The sequence below is a fragment of the Cervus canadensis genome, chromosome 19, assembly GCF_019320065.1.
Source record: "Cervus canadensis isolate Bull #8, Minnesota chromosome 19, ASM1932006v1, whole genome shotgun sequence".
Lineage (NCBI taxonomy): Eukaryota > Metazoa > Chordata > Mammalia > Artiodactyla > Cervidae > Cervus > Cervus canadensis.
In genome coordinates this window covers 6,798,701-6,816,277 of record NC_057404.1, presented here as the reverse complement: position 1 = coordinate 6,816,277, position 17,577 = coordinate 6,798,701, and the positions used below count along the sequence as shown (strand labels likewise).

Here is a 17,577-nt window from a genome sequence, read left to right as displayed (position 1 = left end):
CCAGGCAAAGTGTCAATACATTTTTTTAGATAGATAGATTTTTTTTAGATAGATAGATTTTAGATAGATTTTTGGATTGGCTAACATTTTCCCGTCCTGTCATGATTTATCTTACAAAAATATTTCTATCACTCAGACCCACAGTTCCAGCAGAAGGCCAGGCACAGCGTCAGCGCTCCTGTGGAGTATTAAGCGAGTCCGTGATACCTGAGACCTCACACCAGCACCGCAGCAAGGCGCTTACCTGGAAAGGCGGTGGGGTGGACACGGCGGGGATGACGGCCGCGGCGGCCGCGGCGGCCGCAGCAGCGCTGGCTGGGTCGGGCTGCACGGCGATGGGGCTGATCATGTGCTCCATGGTGTGGATCTTCCCATCTTCAATCATTTTAGGGGCCGGAGCTGCCTGAAACATGGAATACTGGGCACCGATGGCAGGGATGGCCACTGCATGAGAAGGAAAAGGGAAGCAGAGCTCAGTCATGTCCAGCTGCTGAGGGAAGCGCCATCGCTTTCTCAACATTTTCCCAAACAAGTGTAGCAGCCAGGGGCTCTGCCTGCAAACGAATGCTCCCTCACTACAGGTGCTATCCAAGAGGAAGAGGGGGGAGGTGGAGGTAGCCCGTATCCTGCTGGACTTTCAAAAGGAACCATGTGGGCAATGCGTGGGATCTCCCCATGGATCCTCAGGACAGGCAAGCCTACAGTTAACTTTCTGCGCCCACATTTTCTACTGCTGCCAACAGAATTTAGAACAGAATAGCATTTAGACTCGCATGCTTGAGGTCCTACAGAGCAAGAAGGGCCTTGCAATTTTGAGAAAACAGGCTCAGAATAAGAAGTGAGAGCAGAGGCTTGAGGCCCAAGAGTGTGAAAAGAGCCTGCCAGCTCCTTATCACCTATCTTACTCAGTACCAGCCCCACTGCCCTTTTTCACTTTCACCACGTTTTAAAGAGCAGGTGCTGTTGAGAGTTTCATTCTGAGAACTCAGAGGTCAGTGTACATCCTCCCCGACCTGCCAATGCAAAGACATGTTTCTGTGAATAAAGTCCAAAGGACTCATTTCAACCAGAGGATCAGACAGATCACAGTTTTCGAATGTCAGTGTATGATGCTGCCGCTGCTGCTAAATTGCTTCAGTCATGTCTGACTCTCTGCGACCCTATGGACTGTTCAGCCCGCCAGGCTCCTCTGTCCATGGGATTCTCCAGGCAAGAATACTGGAGTGGCTTGCCATGCCCTTCTCCAACGTATGATAAGGAGAGGTAAAAAGACAAAAAAAAAAAAATTAGCCCTGACTTGGGGGAGTTTGTGTGAATGTGTGCTGTATGTTTTGAGGATGGTAAGAACATTGAAATGCATACAACAAAGTATACTTTCACTTGTTTTTATTCTCCAACTGTAGGTGACGTCTTCTAATAAAAGCCGATTTGATATCAGGTAAAGAGAAATGCTTGCGTGCTGTGTTCTCAGTTGCTTCTTTGTGTCTAACTCTTTGTGACTCTATGGACTGTAACCCAGCTAGCTTCTCCGTCCATGAGATTCTCCAGGCAAGACTACTAGAGTGGGTTGCCCTCCTCCAGGGGATCTTCCCGACTCAGGGATCAAAGCCATGCTTCCTGCTTTGCAGGTAGATTCTTTACCAAAGAGCCACTGGGGAAGCCCAAAGAGAAATGACTGTAGGCCAAACAATGGTACAGTCATTCAATAAAATATATCGAAAATCTAAACCAGATCTTTTACCTGCCTTTCTATCTATACGATCTTGTGCCTAGATACTTCACTATTGCCTGCTGTTCCTCCTAAAATACAGAGTTCTAGTTTTCTGAATGAATCAGAAATAGAGGTCAAGGGGACAGGGCCTAGAAAGGGCTGTAAGTTGGAGCTACATCTGAGTTGTACTAAGCAACTCCAGATTGTTCTGGCTACCAGCCACAGGAATTTCTACCCCATGCCTCAGAACACAATTACATGCTTAAAGATCTTTGAGTTCTTTTCTCTGGGCTTCCCTGGTGGCTCAGCTGATAAAGAATTTGCCTGCAATGCGGGAGACCTGGGTTGGGAAGATTCCCTGGGGAAGGGAAAGGTTACCCACTCCAGTATTCTGGCCTGGAGAATTCCATGGACAGTCCATGGGTTTGCAAAGTCGGACATGACTGAGCGACTTTTCTTTTCTCTAGTTAAATCTTAAACTACTGCCAACGGGAGTACCTTTCCCAACAAGTAGAAGTGACAACTCCTGTATCCAGGTTCTGCTTTATGGAATTAGAGAGAAACAGGATCAGTTTTATATCGCTTGAAGCATCAATGACATTTGCAAGGAAATCCAGTCTAAGGAGTCACTTAACTGCAAAAGTGGCAGAAATTTTTTCACAGGCATTTAGGAAAAAAAAAAAAATCACTGGATTACTTCAAAAGGAAGCTCTACTGAGAAAATGCCTTGTAAGCCCCTATGTGGCCAATGCCAGCCTATACCCCTTATACACAGCTCCCTTGAAACTGTTTCAGCCAGGGGAAGGAGTGCAGTCCTCGGCCAACACGAAGTCAGAGGAGCTGAGCTTCGAAGTGAGGATGCTCTCAAAGAGCTCTTCATCTACCCTCCAGGAGGCTGGGGGGTCTGGAGGAGCATCATGATGCAATCTCCCATGTGTCTGGGTGCTTGTGTGGTGTGTGCACAGAGGGAGTTTGTGCCCCGCTCACACTGCGCAGTTAAATAAAGCTCCTTGCAGCTGAGGATCAGAAAGAAGACCTGTCTCATATTAGACGACCAACGAGCCTTAACAAGGTTGGAAAACTGGTTTGTGGGGCCTGGAGGGTGGAAGCAAAGTTCAAGGTCCTTGGCTTCAATTGCTTGAGTGCCCCTACCCTCCATCTACTGATCCAGCAAGAGGCGGAAATGAGAGCTGGGAATTAGCTGCAGGAAGTTTCTCTGCGGCCTCACTCCCAGGCGTTCTGGTTGGTGAAGACCACGACAAGGGACAGCGGCGTTATTTGCTCCTGAAGGGGAATTTCCCAACAACTCTCAGAACTGGCAGAGTTGCACCTTCTGGCTTCTGATTGACTGGGGTTGAAATAGGCTTGAGTAAGGAATAGAAAGCTTTTAGCTGGCAGAAGGTACAGTAGAGCCTCGTATTTTTCTACCCTTGCACCCCTCGCCCCAACCTCCCTAACTGAGAATCTGCCTAATTGAGAAAAAGTCTAACAACTGGTGACATCCATTTGAGAAACCCACTATTAAGAAAGTTTGACTTGAACATGGTCAAAATTAGACCATCCCCCAAGTTCTAGATAAGAAGGCCCACGAGGCCAGAATCCTTGCCTAATCTCCGGCTGCCTTTGAGAAGAGGAAGCCATGTGCAGATGAAAGTGCCGAGGGAGTCACCTCAAAGAGAGAAGAGTTGGGGTTCAGGTTGAATAAACGCATTCTCACTCTGGTTGATACTGACCTGTACCAGGCTTAATGGCAACTGGATTGACGGCAGAGATTTCCAAATTCGGTACAAGTTCATATCCTTTTTCTTGCTGTTTTCCTTTTCCTTCATGATATCGGCTATATATACCACGGCCAGCAGAATATCCCCCAAGGTAGGAACCCCTGGGGCCCGGGGCCCTGTTGCCAGCTGCACCTCGACCCCGGCCTCTTATGCTGCCTGCTTATAATAACAACACAAAAAATGATGAGCTACCAACAGCGACAGTACGGGAGGTGGATCTAAACCCAGGGTTCTTGGCACTCTGGTATCTGTCCTGGCTCTAAGCTCTGCTCTTTAGAGAGCTCGGAAGATGCTTCAGACTTTCTCGCTCCAGCCTAGATGCATCCTAAGATGTCTGCTTAGTACACAAGATGAACTTGAAGGGTGAGTTCCTAGGATTGTAACTGCCACCCCAATAAATAAAAAATTTCGAAGACGGTCACAAAACTAGATGTAGAAGGGGAACTGCTAGTTCATCTTCCTCATTTTAGGCGTGAGAAAACAGGCTTCCGGAGCTTAAAGGGGCTGACTAAAGTCACAGAGCCAGTTAATCAGAGGGCAGGACCCAGAACCCAAGTATTTTGCTTTCCATTGTAATGCCTGCTTTCAGGACAGGCGAGTCAGTGACTAAAAACAACAAAACAACACAAACCCAACAATACTGTGCCCCCTAAAGGTTTTAACCTAAGAACCCAGAGACTTGCCGTCTAGCCCCACGTTGGATAGAGGCCCTGGAAGGGCAGAAGGCAAGAAAAGCTCGCATGCTGTGCGTGATGGGACACGTTACCTCACGCTGTATGTATGAACCATCTACATTTTCCTCGATGCGGCAGAAGTGAATGCCGTATGTGGAACCGACACCGCAAGGAGGGTGGGTTAGGAGGGGATCGCCGTCCACCAGCCCAGCAAACGACAGCCACCACCGTCCCCAACGGCATCCACCCGGCAGACGCGTCTCCCCCATCCGCCCACGCAGGCGAGGAGCCCCCCACTAACCTTTCACGAAGTAGTCCCTGTTGGGCCCGATGAGCGCGTTGTAGGGGTAGCCGTAGTAGGCGAGCGTGTAGGGGTCGCAGGAATACACGTAGCTGGGCGGCTGCACCACGGCGGCCTCGGCGGCGCCGCCGCCCTTGGCCGCCTTCTGGTAGCGGGAGTACTGCTCCTTGTCCACGGGCTTGGCCAGCGTCACCTCCAGGCACGAGCCCTCCAGCTCGGTGCCGTTGAGGTTGTTCATGGCGTGCACGGCGTCCTCGCGGCTGGCGAAGTGCACGAAGGCGTAGTCGCGGATCTTCTTGACGCGCTCCACGCAGCCCGGGTTGAACTGGCCGAAGCTCTTCTTGATGGTGTCCTCGGTGGTCTCGATCATGAGGTTGCGCACGTAGAGGATCTTCACGGTCTCCATCACGTCCTCGTCCACGTCGATCTCGGGCTCGGCCCAGTCCACGGCGATCTGGTGGCCCCACAGCTGGATGCGGCCGGGCATGAGCTTGCGGCGCGCCATGGCGGCGGCGCGGTGGCTCTCGTACTCCACGAAGGCGAAGCCGCGGTTCTTCATCTTGTCGGCCGCGCTGGCGTAGACGATCACGTCGAGCACGCCCTCCGTGACCTTGGCGATCTCCTCCAGGATCTCCTCGCGCTTCTTCATCTTGGGGATGCCCCCGATGAAGAGGCGGCAGTTGTCGACGCTGCAGCACACGCCCAGCAGGCGCCCGGGGCGGATCTCGTAGTTGTTGAGCTCGCGCACGGCGCGCTTGGCCTCGTTCTTGTGGCAGTACATGACGAAGGCGTAGCCGCGGTTCTTGCCGTCGAAGTCCATCATGAGGCGCAGCTCGTAGATGCGGCCCACCGCCTCGAACACCGGCACCAGCTCGTCCTCGTAGACGTCGCGGGGGATCTTGCCCACGAAGACCTCGCAGCCGCGCTGCGGGTGCGGGCCCTCCCAGCCGGGCGGCGGGCCGCCGTACTTGCGCTGCCCGTTCTCCTGCACCATGCTGTAGCCCGTGCGCGCCAGCAGCGCCAGCAGCGCCGCCTCGTTGGGCGCGCCCGCCACGCCCTCGGGCACCTTGGCAGAGGACCCGGCGGCGGAGTCGCTGCTCATGGCTGCGGTGGAATCCTCTGCGGTCATAATGTCAAAGGCATCCACGGCCGGTGGAGACCTGGGGACGGCAGGAGGGAGATGGTGAGCCTAGAATCTACACCAAGTTGAGCTACAACTTGACTACAGTTTTTTTTCTTTCTTCTTTTTCTCTTTTTCTTCTCTTTTTTTTCCTTAAAGCCATCCAAGACTCACGCTTAACTATCGGGTGGTTAAATGAGAAAGAAGATGGGGACTTCTCTGGATGAGCGGCAGCTCTAAAATAGTCTAAATTAGGCAAGTTGTTTTGCAGGAAAAACCAGAAGTGACTCAGGAGAAAAAAAATCAGAAGGAGCAGGTACTTCCGCCTCATCAGTACCCCCAGCAGCTTTGAAGCACAGAGAACCTGCTGTCATTGTGGGTGCAAATCTCATGTTCTTGAGGCAGTTGGCAAGATCTTTTGCTTAATTCCTGCACTGTCAACTCAGATTGATTTCCTTTTAGTTATAGCATTTTACCCCCTTTATTTCTTTGGCAGACAAAGCCTGCTTTCTTTTTAAAGAGGCTTTTTCATTTAGGAATGGAAAGAGGGCAGTGTATTTACATTGTTAAGGAAAAAACTGAGGAGGTGTTATTATGGAAGATACAGAACTGTGTGCTGAAGCTTTTTACAGGGAAGAAATGGAACATCCACAATAACGAAGGACTTGGGTGAGGAACTGTGCGAAGAGCTGGTAAGTCTGACTTTTTAAGGTGTCACTCCCTGTCAGCAAAATTCCTGATATGAACCATTCACGGATTTGGAATCAGTGCACAGAGCTAGATGAGGTTCAGGCTGGGGATTTGTGAAACAACAACTATCTGGTAAACTACAGGATCGTCTTCAGAGAACTGTCACATGCATTATCTTATTTGATCTTAATCTCCTTTCATGGTAAGTGATAGTATCATTAGTCCCAATTTGTCTATGGGGAAATACACTCAGAGAGGTTGAATAAATTACTCATTTCACAAAGTAGGTATCAGCTCCTATCAGGACTTGATTTCAAGCCATCTTGTGTTCTTTCTTCTAAACCAGTGCTGGGCAATAGAACTTTCTGTGATGATGGAAAAGCTATCAGTAGCCACTTGTGGCTACTGAATACTTGAAATGGGATAATTGCAGAGTTTTTCATTTTTTTCTAAAATTAAATAGCCACGTAAGTGCAAGTCTAAACCATGCCACCTTCACTCCTTCAGATCAGGGCCCTTAGAAATGATTTAAAATTATACAGTGAGATTATCACTAGGTGCTTCTTACTGTGCCTTTGTAAAGAATAGCTCTGATTAGCTTTTTTTAATGAAGTTTATTTCATTTTTTTGGACTATGAAAGTATTCAAGTAAATTTTATGGAAATTAAGAAAAGTAGGAAAAGAAGTTATTCCTAATTCTCCTACCCAGTGATAGCCACATAAACTTTCCCATCTTTCTTTTGATAGTTTCTTTGGGGGGGAATGGGAGAGGTGGAGCTAGGCTTCCAAAAATTTACATCTGCTGCTTTACTTCATTTTATAAGCATTCCTCCACATTCTTAAAACTGTAAAAATATGATTTATAATAGGAATATGGTTTCATCATTCAACTAAATTTTAAAAAAATTGACTACTGGGAATTCTACACAAGGATATTAAGGGAAATTTCAAGGTTAATTAAAGTACATTTGCTCATCTAAAGAAAAAAAAAATGATAGGGACACAACAGAATGTATGTTTTTGCCTGTTGACCAACCAGTACTACTTTGGTTCATCTGTTGAAACATTAAGCAGCAGTACAGTTTCATAGGTTAGTGAGTGGCCACTGGACTGATGTTGAAGCTGAAGCTCCAGTACTTTGGCCACCTGATGCAAAGAGCTGACTCATTTGAAAAGACCGTGATGCTGGGAAAGATTGAGGGCAGGAGAAGGGGACGACAGAGGATGAGATGGTTGGATGGCATCACTGACTCACTGGAGATGAGTTTGAGTAAACTCCGGGAGTTGGTGATGGACAGGGAGGCCTGGCATGCTCCGGTTCACGGGGTCTTAAAGAGTTGGACACGACTTGAGCGACTGAACTGAACTGGAACCAGAGTGCATGACTGTGTGTGAATCCTAGCTTGAACACTTCCTAGTTGTATGACCTGAAAGGATATTCAGCTCCTTTATGCCTCAGTTTCCCTATCTATAAAATGGGAATGATGATAATAGTATTAATTTTGTTAAGTTTACAAAAGTGAGTCAATACATACAAGCATTTTGAACTGTGCCTGGGAAATTGTAAATGCTCAAGAAATGTCAGTTATTATACTTCATCCAAACTTCTGGGTAAAACTTAAGACCAATTTAATTTTAGAGTAATTTTGACACTTTCTCAGTTCTTTAAAAACATCTGTTTGATATGGCTGCTATTCTTATTTTTAATTTTCTTTGCTCTTCAGTTGCTTGAAAGCTGTTTTGGCAACATATCCAATTATTATGAAGCCTTTTTTCTGGTTTAAATTTGAAAATAATACAGTTCCTGGAGTTTTGTGTTGAAGCAGAAATCTCAGTATCAGATTTGAACATGAAGATCTTTCCCCCCTTCCAAAAGGAAGCTAAGGATATATTCTTAAGAAGATAAGAAGATTCTTTGTACAAACACATGTGCATTTATAATCTGTGACCTGGGAAGGAAATGGCAGGTATATATAAACACCTATGAGGGAATTCAAGATCTTAACATGGTTTAGCTACATAAAACAGTGACTAAAGTCCAAAGAACAGTCCTTCTCTCTTTCTGAGAGATGTGGAGTTGACTTTTTCTTAATATTTTCATAATTGTACTTTGAAACTACTCTTTAACTCGCACAAAAAGCTGTATAATGCCAGGCTGAGGGAGTCATTTTCAATTCCAGCCCTATTAATTTCACCAGAAAATCTGTTGCTTTCAGTAAGTAGTTATAGCTTATTCTCTTGCACCTGCAAGCCAAGAAGAGCCTTTTTCCCCCTGAGCTTTCATCATCTGGGATAAATGAATCATGTTACTGGCTCCCTTTCTCTTTTTACTTTGGCTCCTAGGAGGTTCAGAATTGAATTTGTCACTTTAGTTTTTTTATTGTGTAAGACATTACAGCACACTCTCAGGTTCATCTGATCTTGGCTATAGTTCCATTTTTTTAGTCTCCTATATCCCCAGTACCATGAATTTAGCTATGTATATTATTCATCTTACTGTTTTCATATCCTTGGAAGCCATCTCTCATAATTTTGGAGTTAGGAGAGGAATAAAGGCATATACCCATGAAAAAAAAAATATATATATATAATTTGCATGAAATATAAATTAGTGTGGTATTTAAATGAACTATTTTTACACTAGAGATACATAAAAGCAACTGAGAACCGCAGTGAGATTCCACTCTGCATCCATCAGCATGCTATTGTGTGTGTGTGTGTGTGCACATATATGTGCACGCTCAGTCATGTCTGACTCTTTGTGACCCCACTGACTGTAGCCTGCCAGGCTTCTCTGTCCATGGGATTCTCCAGGCAAGAATACTGGAGTGGGTTTCCATTTCTTCCTCCAAGGGACGTTCCTGACCCAGGTATTGAACCTGGGTTTCCTGCACTGCAGATTCTTCACCACTGAGCCACTTGGGAAGTCCTAGCATGCCATTATAACCAACCAAACATACAAACTAAGAATGAAGTGTTGACAAGAATGTAGAAAAACTGCAACCTCTGCCCATTGCTGGTGGGAATGTAAAATGGTGCAGCTACTGTGAGGAACTGTAGAGCGGTTCCTCAAGAACATAACAGTTATCATATGATCCACCGATTCCACTACTGGGTATATACTCAAAAGAACTGAAAATTGGGACTCAAAACAGATATTTGCACACCATTGATCATAACAGTATTATTCACAGTAGCCAAAAGGCAGAAACAACTCCAAAGTCCACTGAGACATGAATGGGCAAATGAAATGTGGCATGTGTACTCAACGGAATGTTATTCAGCCTTGAAGAAGAAGGGAATTCTCACACGTGCTGCAGCATGTATGAACCATGAAGATGCCCTAAGTGAAATAAGCCAGGCACAAAAGGACAAGTATTGTATGATTCCACTGTCATGAAGCACCTAAAGAGTCAAATTCATAGCAGAATAGTGGTTGCCAAGAACTGTGGGGAGGGAGAATGGGGAACTATGGTTTATGACGTTCCAGCGATAGATGATAAGAAAGTTCTGGAGAGGGGTGGTGGTGATGGTTGCACATCAGTTAATACTTAATGCCACTGAACTGTACGTGTAAAAACAGTTAAAACGGTTCTTTGTTATGTAAAGGTTAACACACACACAGTGAAAAGGCTCAGAGATGCAAAAAGGATAAAAATAAGATTCTGTAAAGTTAGGATTTCATTAGAGGCCATTACAAATGGTATATTGCATTAGTTTAACACATTCAAGAAAATCTTATGGTCTACAAACTGCATTCTTCTTATCTATATGTCTAAGATGCCATAGTTAAATAAATTACCATGCTGTTTAATGAGTTTCTAAGGTCAAAGGCTTAGATATGTAAAAGATATATGGCTTATTTAATGTCTTAAAAGCAGGGGAACTATATAGCATTAGTTATATGACCCTTCTTTCAGAGATGAAACAGAAACCTTATTACAACTAAACATGCTTTAGACCAGGGCTTGGCAAATTACATCATGGTCCAAATATAGCTTGCCATTTGTTTTTTAAAATAAAGTTTTATTGGAACAGTCATCCTCCTTTTCTTTTTTTTAAAAAGATGGCTCTTTTTCCATTTCAGTGGCAGACTTGACTAGTTCAGACAGAGACTGCATGGGCCATAAAGGCTAAAATATTTATTCTCTGGCCAGGTATAGAAGAAGTTTGCCAACCTTTGTTCACAGAGAACATCAATGAGGCTAAATAATAAAGATTCTTCTTGCTAAGGTATTACAGTCACTTTCCCTCTGTTTCCTATGCTGAGCAATTACTTACCAGTTTTAAAGAGTCTTCTCAAACTGCTTGCCCCCCCACCCACCCCTGCAATTCTAAGCTGTCTTCCATTTAACTACACAGTCAAATTTATGAGACCAGAAGAAGAGACATCTGCTGAAGAATGCTGGCTCAGCCCCTAACACTTACATGTGAACAAAATTTCTTAAGATTTTAAATTCATTCGTTCTGCACATATTAATTGAGCACCTGCTGCTGCTAAATCGCTTCAGTTGTGTCCGACTCTGTGCGACCCCAGAGACAGCAGCCCACCAGGCTCCCCCGTCCCTGGGATTCTCCAGGCAAGAACACTGGAGTGGGTTGCCATTTCCTTCTCCAATGCATGAAAGTGAAAAGTGAAAGTGAAGCTGCTCAGTCGTGTCCGACTCTTAGCGACCCCATGGACCGCAGCCTACGCAGGCTCCTCCATCCATGGGATTCTCCAGGCAAGAGTACTGGAGTGGGTTGCCATTGCCTTCTGCAAATTGAGCACCTACTATGTGCCAAATACCAGTGGACCTCGTCCTCATGGAGCTTACCTTGAATCCTGACTGTGTCTTAAAAGTCTATACTCCAGCTGCCCTGAGTGACTCCTACCATTGAACTGAAATGATCCATGCAAAGCTCCCTGTGCAGAACCTCAGGCCAAGTGCTCAAGAAATGTTGGCATAAGAAATCTGAACTTAAAAATCTTACCCAGTCTTAAGACTGAGTTAAGAATCTTCCTTGTGTTTACAGGGAAACAAGAGGCTACCCCAGCCAACCTTAAACCAGTCAGAATGAGAGGCCTAGCCTGTGAATTCTGGTGTAGACTGGCATATCAGAGCTTCCCAGATTCCGTTCATAGCAGGTAAGTTGTCTGGCCGTGTGATTCTCCTCTGGTGACGTGGCTCAGCCATCCGAGTGTAAGCCTGTTTCTCACCTAACCTTTGGCTATAGCAGTTTGCAAGAGGCTCTTCCAGAAGGAACCTGCAGAGACTTGCTGCATTGGGCTCAGATGGTCCCGGGGCCCACATGGATGCCAGATCCCTGGCAGCAGGACCTCCCCACACAGAGCTATGCTCCCACACACTGAAGACGCATCAGTCTTCACTGAAGGCTGCTCTCATTAAACAAACATGGCATTATATTCAAAACTCATTTATTCACAGTTTGGCATGTAAAACAGCAGAATATACTATCAAATCAAGCTATTATTAATTTGACCTATTAGCTAGAGTTTTTGTTGTCTTTGTTTTAGGTTGAGTTTGGGCCTGTTAGCCTAAAATAACATCTCGGGGTTAACTCAGGCTTAAGGCAGAAATCATCGAGGATTTGAATTCCCTTAATACTGGTTTAGAATACCTTTCAGTAGGATTTTAAGTTTGCAGCGGGACATTTTTCTTTTGGCCCTGACGCATGGCTTGTGGGATCTTAGTTCCCTGACTGGGTATCAAACCTAGGCCCCCCAGCAGTGGAAGCGTGGAATCCTAACCACTGGACTACTAGGGAATTCTCTGAAGTGGGACATTTTAGAGGACAAGGGCTAACACTGTACTAGGAAATATTTCCAATGTTTACCAACCAGTCTACCCGGGATCAAAAGCAGGCATGAGTTTACACTCGTGGTAATGCAGACTACCAGTTAACTTTGGTTCAGAGCCGTGTGTGTGTGATAAATATGCAGTTTGGAATTGGAATTCTTGGGGGAGCTTTATTTGCTCACTAATAGACACACTGCAACTTGAAGAAAATACTCAGTGGTGAACAGTGTCTTCCAGCACTAGCTGGAATTTAATCCAGTGGAAGGTTTTAGAATTTATTCAAGAGGTAATTCTGGCTCTCTTTGCAGTTAGGGTTCTATTTTTATGTCCCCTTATTTATAACATAAAGTGTGTCTTACTAATAGTCACTTCTTGGGCATGACTCAGCATACACAATGTGCAGATAGAACACATCCTGTACTGGAGACAGCAAGGACTTTGGAGCTGAAGAAACATGAGTTCAAGGTCATGACTGTGCCACTTACCCGCCATGTCATATGGAAATGTCTACATCTCCAAGATGGTTCTAGTAATAGCACCCATCTCAAGAGGATTGGTTCCAAGATTAAATGATATTTAATATCACACATGAGGGGGAGAAGAAGACCAACTTCTACAAAAAGTTTCCAAGATTTGGCCTCACCCTGGGTGGTTACCTTACTGCTCTGTGCCAAGTTACCACCACCCATTACAGTAAATAGCAGAGCAGACACTCCTCCACTGGGCAGGCCCCCGGCCCGAGGACGGGCGGGCAGGCCCCCGGGCCCGAGGACGGGAGGGCAGGCCCCCGGGCCCCAGGAACAGGCCCCCGAGGGCAGGCCCCCGGGCCCCGGACGGGCGGGCAGGCGGGCGGGCAGGCCTCTGGGCAGAGGGACATTTCTGTTACCCCAGAGCTTGAACGTGTAAAAGCAGTTCTGCTGAAAACGGAGGCAGGATACTTGGAAATCACCTGGGGCCCCAAACAAAAAGCTGAAGCACAGCAACCTTTTCGACCTCGGCCAGCAGCCTTGTGCTATTTGAAGGCATGGCCCTTGGGACACACAAAAATCCTCCCGTGATTCTATTTAGGGAAAATCCTGGAAGGATAAAGAGGCCCTAGAATAGTGGCACTCTGGGCCATACCTTCTGTCGGCTCCTGGCAAATTCTGAGAAGAGTTAATTCATAATGGGTCTTCAACTGCACTGATGCCGGTACAGATTTTGTTACGGTAAAGCCATCACTCAGTGAATGACTGATAAACAGGTGAAAGCCGAGAGGTTCACTTTTCCCAGGCATTTCTATCAACATATCCCTGAAATGAGGCACTTGGCTGTGGGTTCCCAGGGACATTGGCTGTGTACCAGGAGAGGGGTAGAACCACCTGCCCCAGAGGGGTGGCGTGGGGGAACTTTCTGCAGGGTTTTGGCAGCATATAAATACCTGTTAAGAATCTGCTATCTGTACTCAGCTGTTAAAAAAAATGAAATAATGCCATCTGCAGCCCCATGAATAGACCTGGAACTTGTCTTACTGAGTAAAGTAAGTCAGACAGAGAAGGAAAAATATCCTTTGACGTCTCTTATACGCGGAATCTAAATATTAAAAAAAAAATGGATACAAATGAACTTAACAAAACAGAAAGAGACCCACAGAAGCAGGGAACTAACTTACGGCTGCCGGGGGGCAGGGGAAGGGATAGTTAAGGAGTTTGGGACAGACATGTACACACCGCTGTATTTAAAATGGATAACCAACAAGGACCTACTGTATAGCACGTGGAACTGTCTGTGCTTGATGTTATGTGGCAGCCTGGATGGGAGGGGAGTTTGGGAAGAGTGGACAGGTGTACGTGTATGGCTGAGTCCCTTCATGCTCTGCTGTTCACTTGAATCTGTCACATTGTTAATTGGCTATACCCCCAATACAAAATAAAAAGTTAAAAAGAATATGCCATCTGGTTAAATAAGCATTACACACGTATACTTCTTTCTCAACAGGTCGATAGGTAATGCTGGAAAAAAAAAAAATGAAACCTGCAAATTCGGACACATCTGCTTCCTGAATTAATGTTCTCCCAAGCTGTGAACAAGCAGTAGAAGGGACTTCTAGTTTCACCCCCTATCTTGGCTCTTCTGACCTACACCTTTGAGGCATCTGGCTCAGAACAGAGAGGTTGACAGGCCCACAAATCCTGGAGAGGAGAAGGAAAAGCAGTGATAGCCTGTATCATAATAGTAGCTTGAATGTATATAGTGTTTAGCAATTTAGAAAATTCTTTGATGTATGTAATTTTAATTTCCTAAAATCCAGAATTTGAGCTGCAAAGGAACCTTGGGTGTCATTTAACCCAAAGTTTCTGAACTGGGTTCCCTGCTGCCATTGTGGGTGTGATAATTCTTGGTTTGGGGTGGGGAGGTCTCCTGCAGACTGCGGCATGTTTCACAGGATCTCTGCCCTCTACATTCCCAACCCCCTACATGCGACACCCACAAACGTCTCCTGAGAGGCAAAACCGCTCCCTGTTGAGAATTACTGATCGAGGCTACTTTGGAGTCATAAACAGATTATACACTTACACATGTGTGCATGCTAAGTTGCTTTAGTTGTGTCTGACTCTTTGCAACCCTAAGGACTATAGCCCACCAGGCTCCTCTGTCCATGGATTCTCCAGGCAAGAATACTGGAGTGGGTTGCCATGCCCTCCTCTGGGGGATCTTCCCAACCCGGGGATCGAACCCAAGGCTCCTGCATTGCAGATGGGTTCTTTACCGCTGAGCCACCAGGGAAGCCCAAACATTTACACATGAAACAGTGTAAGTTTCATGTACCAATGAAATAGTAATATCTCCACACTCAGCATGGGCTTGGTGTCTTGACCTGGCTTTTCCTGTCAAGGCTATCAAAACTGAGACATGTGCAAAAGATTTCAAAGGTCCAAAGCAATGTCTCTTTGATACAAAACTACTCAAATTAATTTGGTTGGAAATCTATCAATTTAATTTTTCAAAGCAAAGAACTACCACCATAAAGCCCTATCATACTGATTCTGTTGTTAGACTGACTTTGCCATCCAGCAAACTGGCAGGCCTACGTCACACAAACAGCACTTTTGCAATCAGGCTAAGGATCTGCCAAGCTATAGAAATGCCTTATTAAATTCAGACCCCTTGGCTTCATGGACATGTGAAAACTGCTGACAAGCTGGTTTTTAAGACTTAGACCTTTTTCTGGTGTCACTGCTGGTTTCTAATTATGTCAAAGGCTTCACTTAAGACTCAGAATTTTGTTTTTTGACACACTATGAACAACCACTGCCCCTGGAACAAGTCAATTCACTGATAATAGAATCAACCTCTGTACCCCTTAGTCAGAAGGCAATGGTCTGATAAAATAGATGCTCAAACAATGTTTGTGCACGCATTCATTCAGTCATTCATTTATTCATTCATGCGAACACTTGCTGACTAAAATGACTGAACACTTGCTGACCGCCAGGCTGTGTTGGTGCTTGGTGATCCAGTCGTGAATGCTGCACAGTCCTTGGGGTTCCCAGCCTAGCAAGGGTGGACGAAGAAGGAGGGAGAAAAGAGGGCAGAGCAAACACCATGAGCAAAGACGGGCAGCCACGTAAGGTTATTTAACCCTAGGACTTCCCGGGTGATGCAGTTGATAAAGAATTCGCCTGCCAATGCAGGAGATGGAAGAGATGCTGGTTTGACCTCTGGCTTGGGAAGACCCCCTGGAGGAGGAAATGGCAACCCACTCCAGTAGTCTTGCCTGGAAAATTTCATGGACAGAAGAGCCTGGTGGGTTACAGACCATGGGGTTGCAAAGTTGGACATGACTGAGTGCGGACACACACAGGAACACACATGTGTTCTTTCAACAAACATTGAATGCCAAAGGTATGATCATAGCTTTGTAAAGTTTACAAGCAACAGTGGACTGTGGGTCAAAACAGAACCCAAAGAAGGATCCAGCTTTAACAGGTGGGTGAGGACTGAAAATCTGCACATCTGGCTAATTATATTTAGAGACAGATGGAAATTCTGCAAGGGTAATCCACCTTATCCACCTACACCTAAAACTACATTATCATATATTGATTGCATTACTGCAAATGTAATACCCAATGATGTTGTAATAGAATGAATTAATTAAAATCATGAAGATCAAAATCAATTTTATTGAGCATCTTTACAAGCCAGACACTTTGCTCACTGCTATCATTTACCGCAGTGGGACGATTTCAGAGGAGGACTGTATTCCACAGCATCTCCAGCATTGCTGGGAAAGTGGTTGGAAAGTGTTATTTCCCTCATATGCTAAGAAGAGAGTGGCATAAAAGAGAATAGATGACTTTAATGCAACTTAAATGCAATAGATGACATAAATTCCCTGGAGGGAAGGAGATGGACTAGAAATAATCTCTTACAAAATTTCTGTAATGTATGGTTTAAAAACTCTCGAGTTGCGCACTTACTGTGTGCCATGAGACACCTTAAGGAAGTTATCTGATTTTTCGAGATGTCCCTATGAGATGAAGTTTAAATGTGGGCTTTAGAGCAGGGAATCTGCAAACAGGCAGAGGGCCAGATTCAACCCTGTGGCTGTTCTTATAGAGTCTTATTGGACTCAGTTTGTTTACATGTTGTCCATAGCTGCTGCTCTGCTATAACAGTGGAGTTGAATTGCTGCAGCAGAGACAGTATGGCCCACAAAACCTAAAAGATTGACTGTCTGGCCCTTTCTAGCAAAAGGCCTGCTCTCTTTGGTCAGATTTCCTGCGTTTGAGCCCCAAACTGTGAAGCCGTGTGACAGTGATGTACTTATTTATTTAAAGTCTTTGTTCCTCACCAGCCTCATCTGCAGAATGAGACTGGACTGGCGGTAACAACAATCGCTATCTCAAGGTGTCACTGTGAGGAATAAATTAGATAATAATACCAAGTCCTTAGAACAAAACCAAGTACACAGTAAGAATTTAATACATGTTAGCTATTATTGCCTCCTTTTTAAAGATCAGGAACTTGAGGCTCGGAGTGATCAAATAACTTACCCAAGACCGCTCAGAATTGAAATTTAGCTGATGACAAAGCCCAGGGTCCTTTCTGCCATGGTAACTCTCTTTGCTGTGTTCTTAGTAATAGCAGAGTTAACTGCAGCCAGTGTTTATAGGGTAAAACTATCAGTGGGAGATGGACTTTGGTTGACAGAGTTGAAGGAAACGCAAGCACAGGTCCACAGTAAAATTGTTGGAAAACCATTCCTTTCTATAATACCAAGTGCCTCACTGCACCGCCCCACGTCCCCCACCCTTCAGAGAGTGCTGCAGACTGTTCCATAGCCTATTTCTGGCCCTTTATAAAGTAGTTAATAGGTTCAAATTTGACTTTTTAAGACTTAAAAAGAACTATTAAATTCTTAACTGGAAATGTTTAAGGACTAGAATTCACATAATCCAAATGTTTAAGTGAGGAATATGGGACCATGATATAGCAGTGGGAATGGGGGCTACT

The 17,577-nt window shown here is 45.3% G+C and overlaps 1 protein-coding gene across 12 annotated transcripts in view; it reads right to left on the bottom strand.

The window, feature by feature from the left end:
• The window catches only part of RBM47 (RNA binding motif protein 47), a 174,854-nt gene that overhangs the window by 7,411 nt on the left and 149,866 nt on the right, over positions 1-17,577 (bottom strand). For 11 of the 12 annotated variants that reach the window (XM_043438772.1, XM_043438782.1, XM_043438773.1 and 8 more), the window contains 3 exons: positions 4,468-5,627; positions 3,445-3,651; positions 245-444 (listed from right to left, as the gene is read on the bottom strand). In XM_043438772.1, coding sequence (XP_043294707.1) covers positions 245-444; positions 3,445-3,651; positions 4,468-5,596 — 1,536 coding nt within the window. In that variant the 5' untranslated portion in view covers positions 5,597-5,627. The remainder of the gene's footprint in view (positions 1-244; positions 445-3,444; positions 3,652-4,467; positions 5,628-17,577) is intronic. The other variant, XM_043438784.1, reaches the window with a different exon arrangement.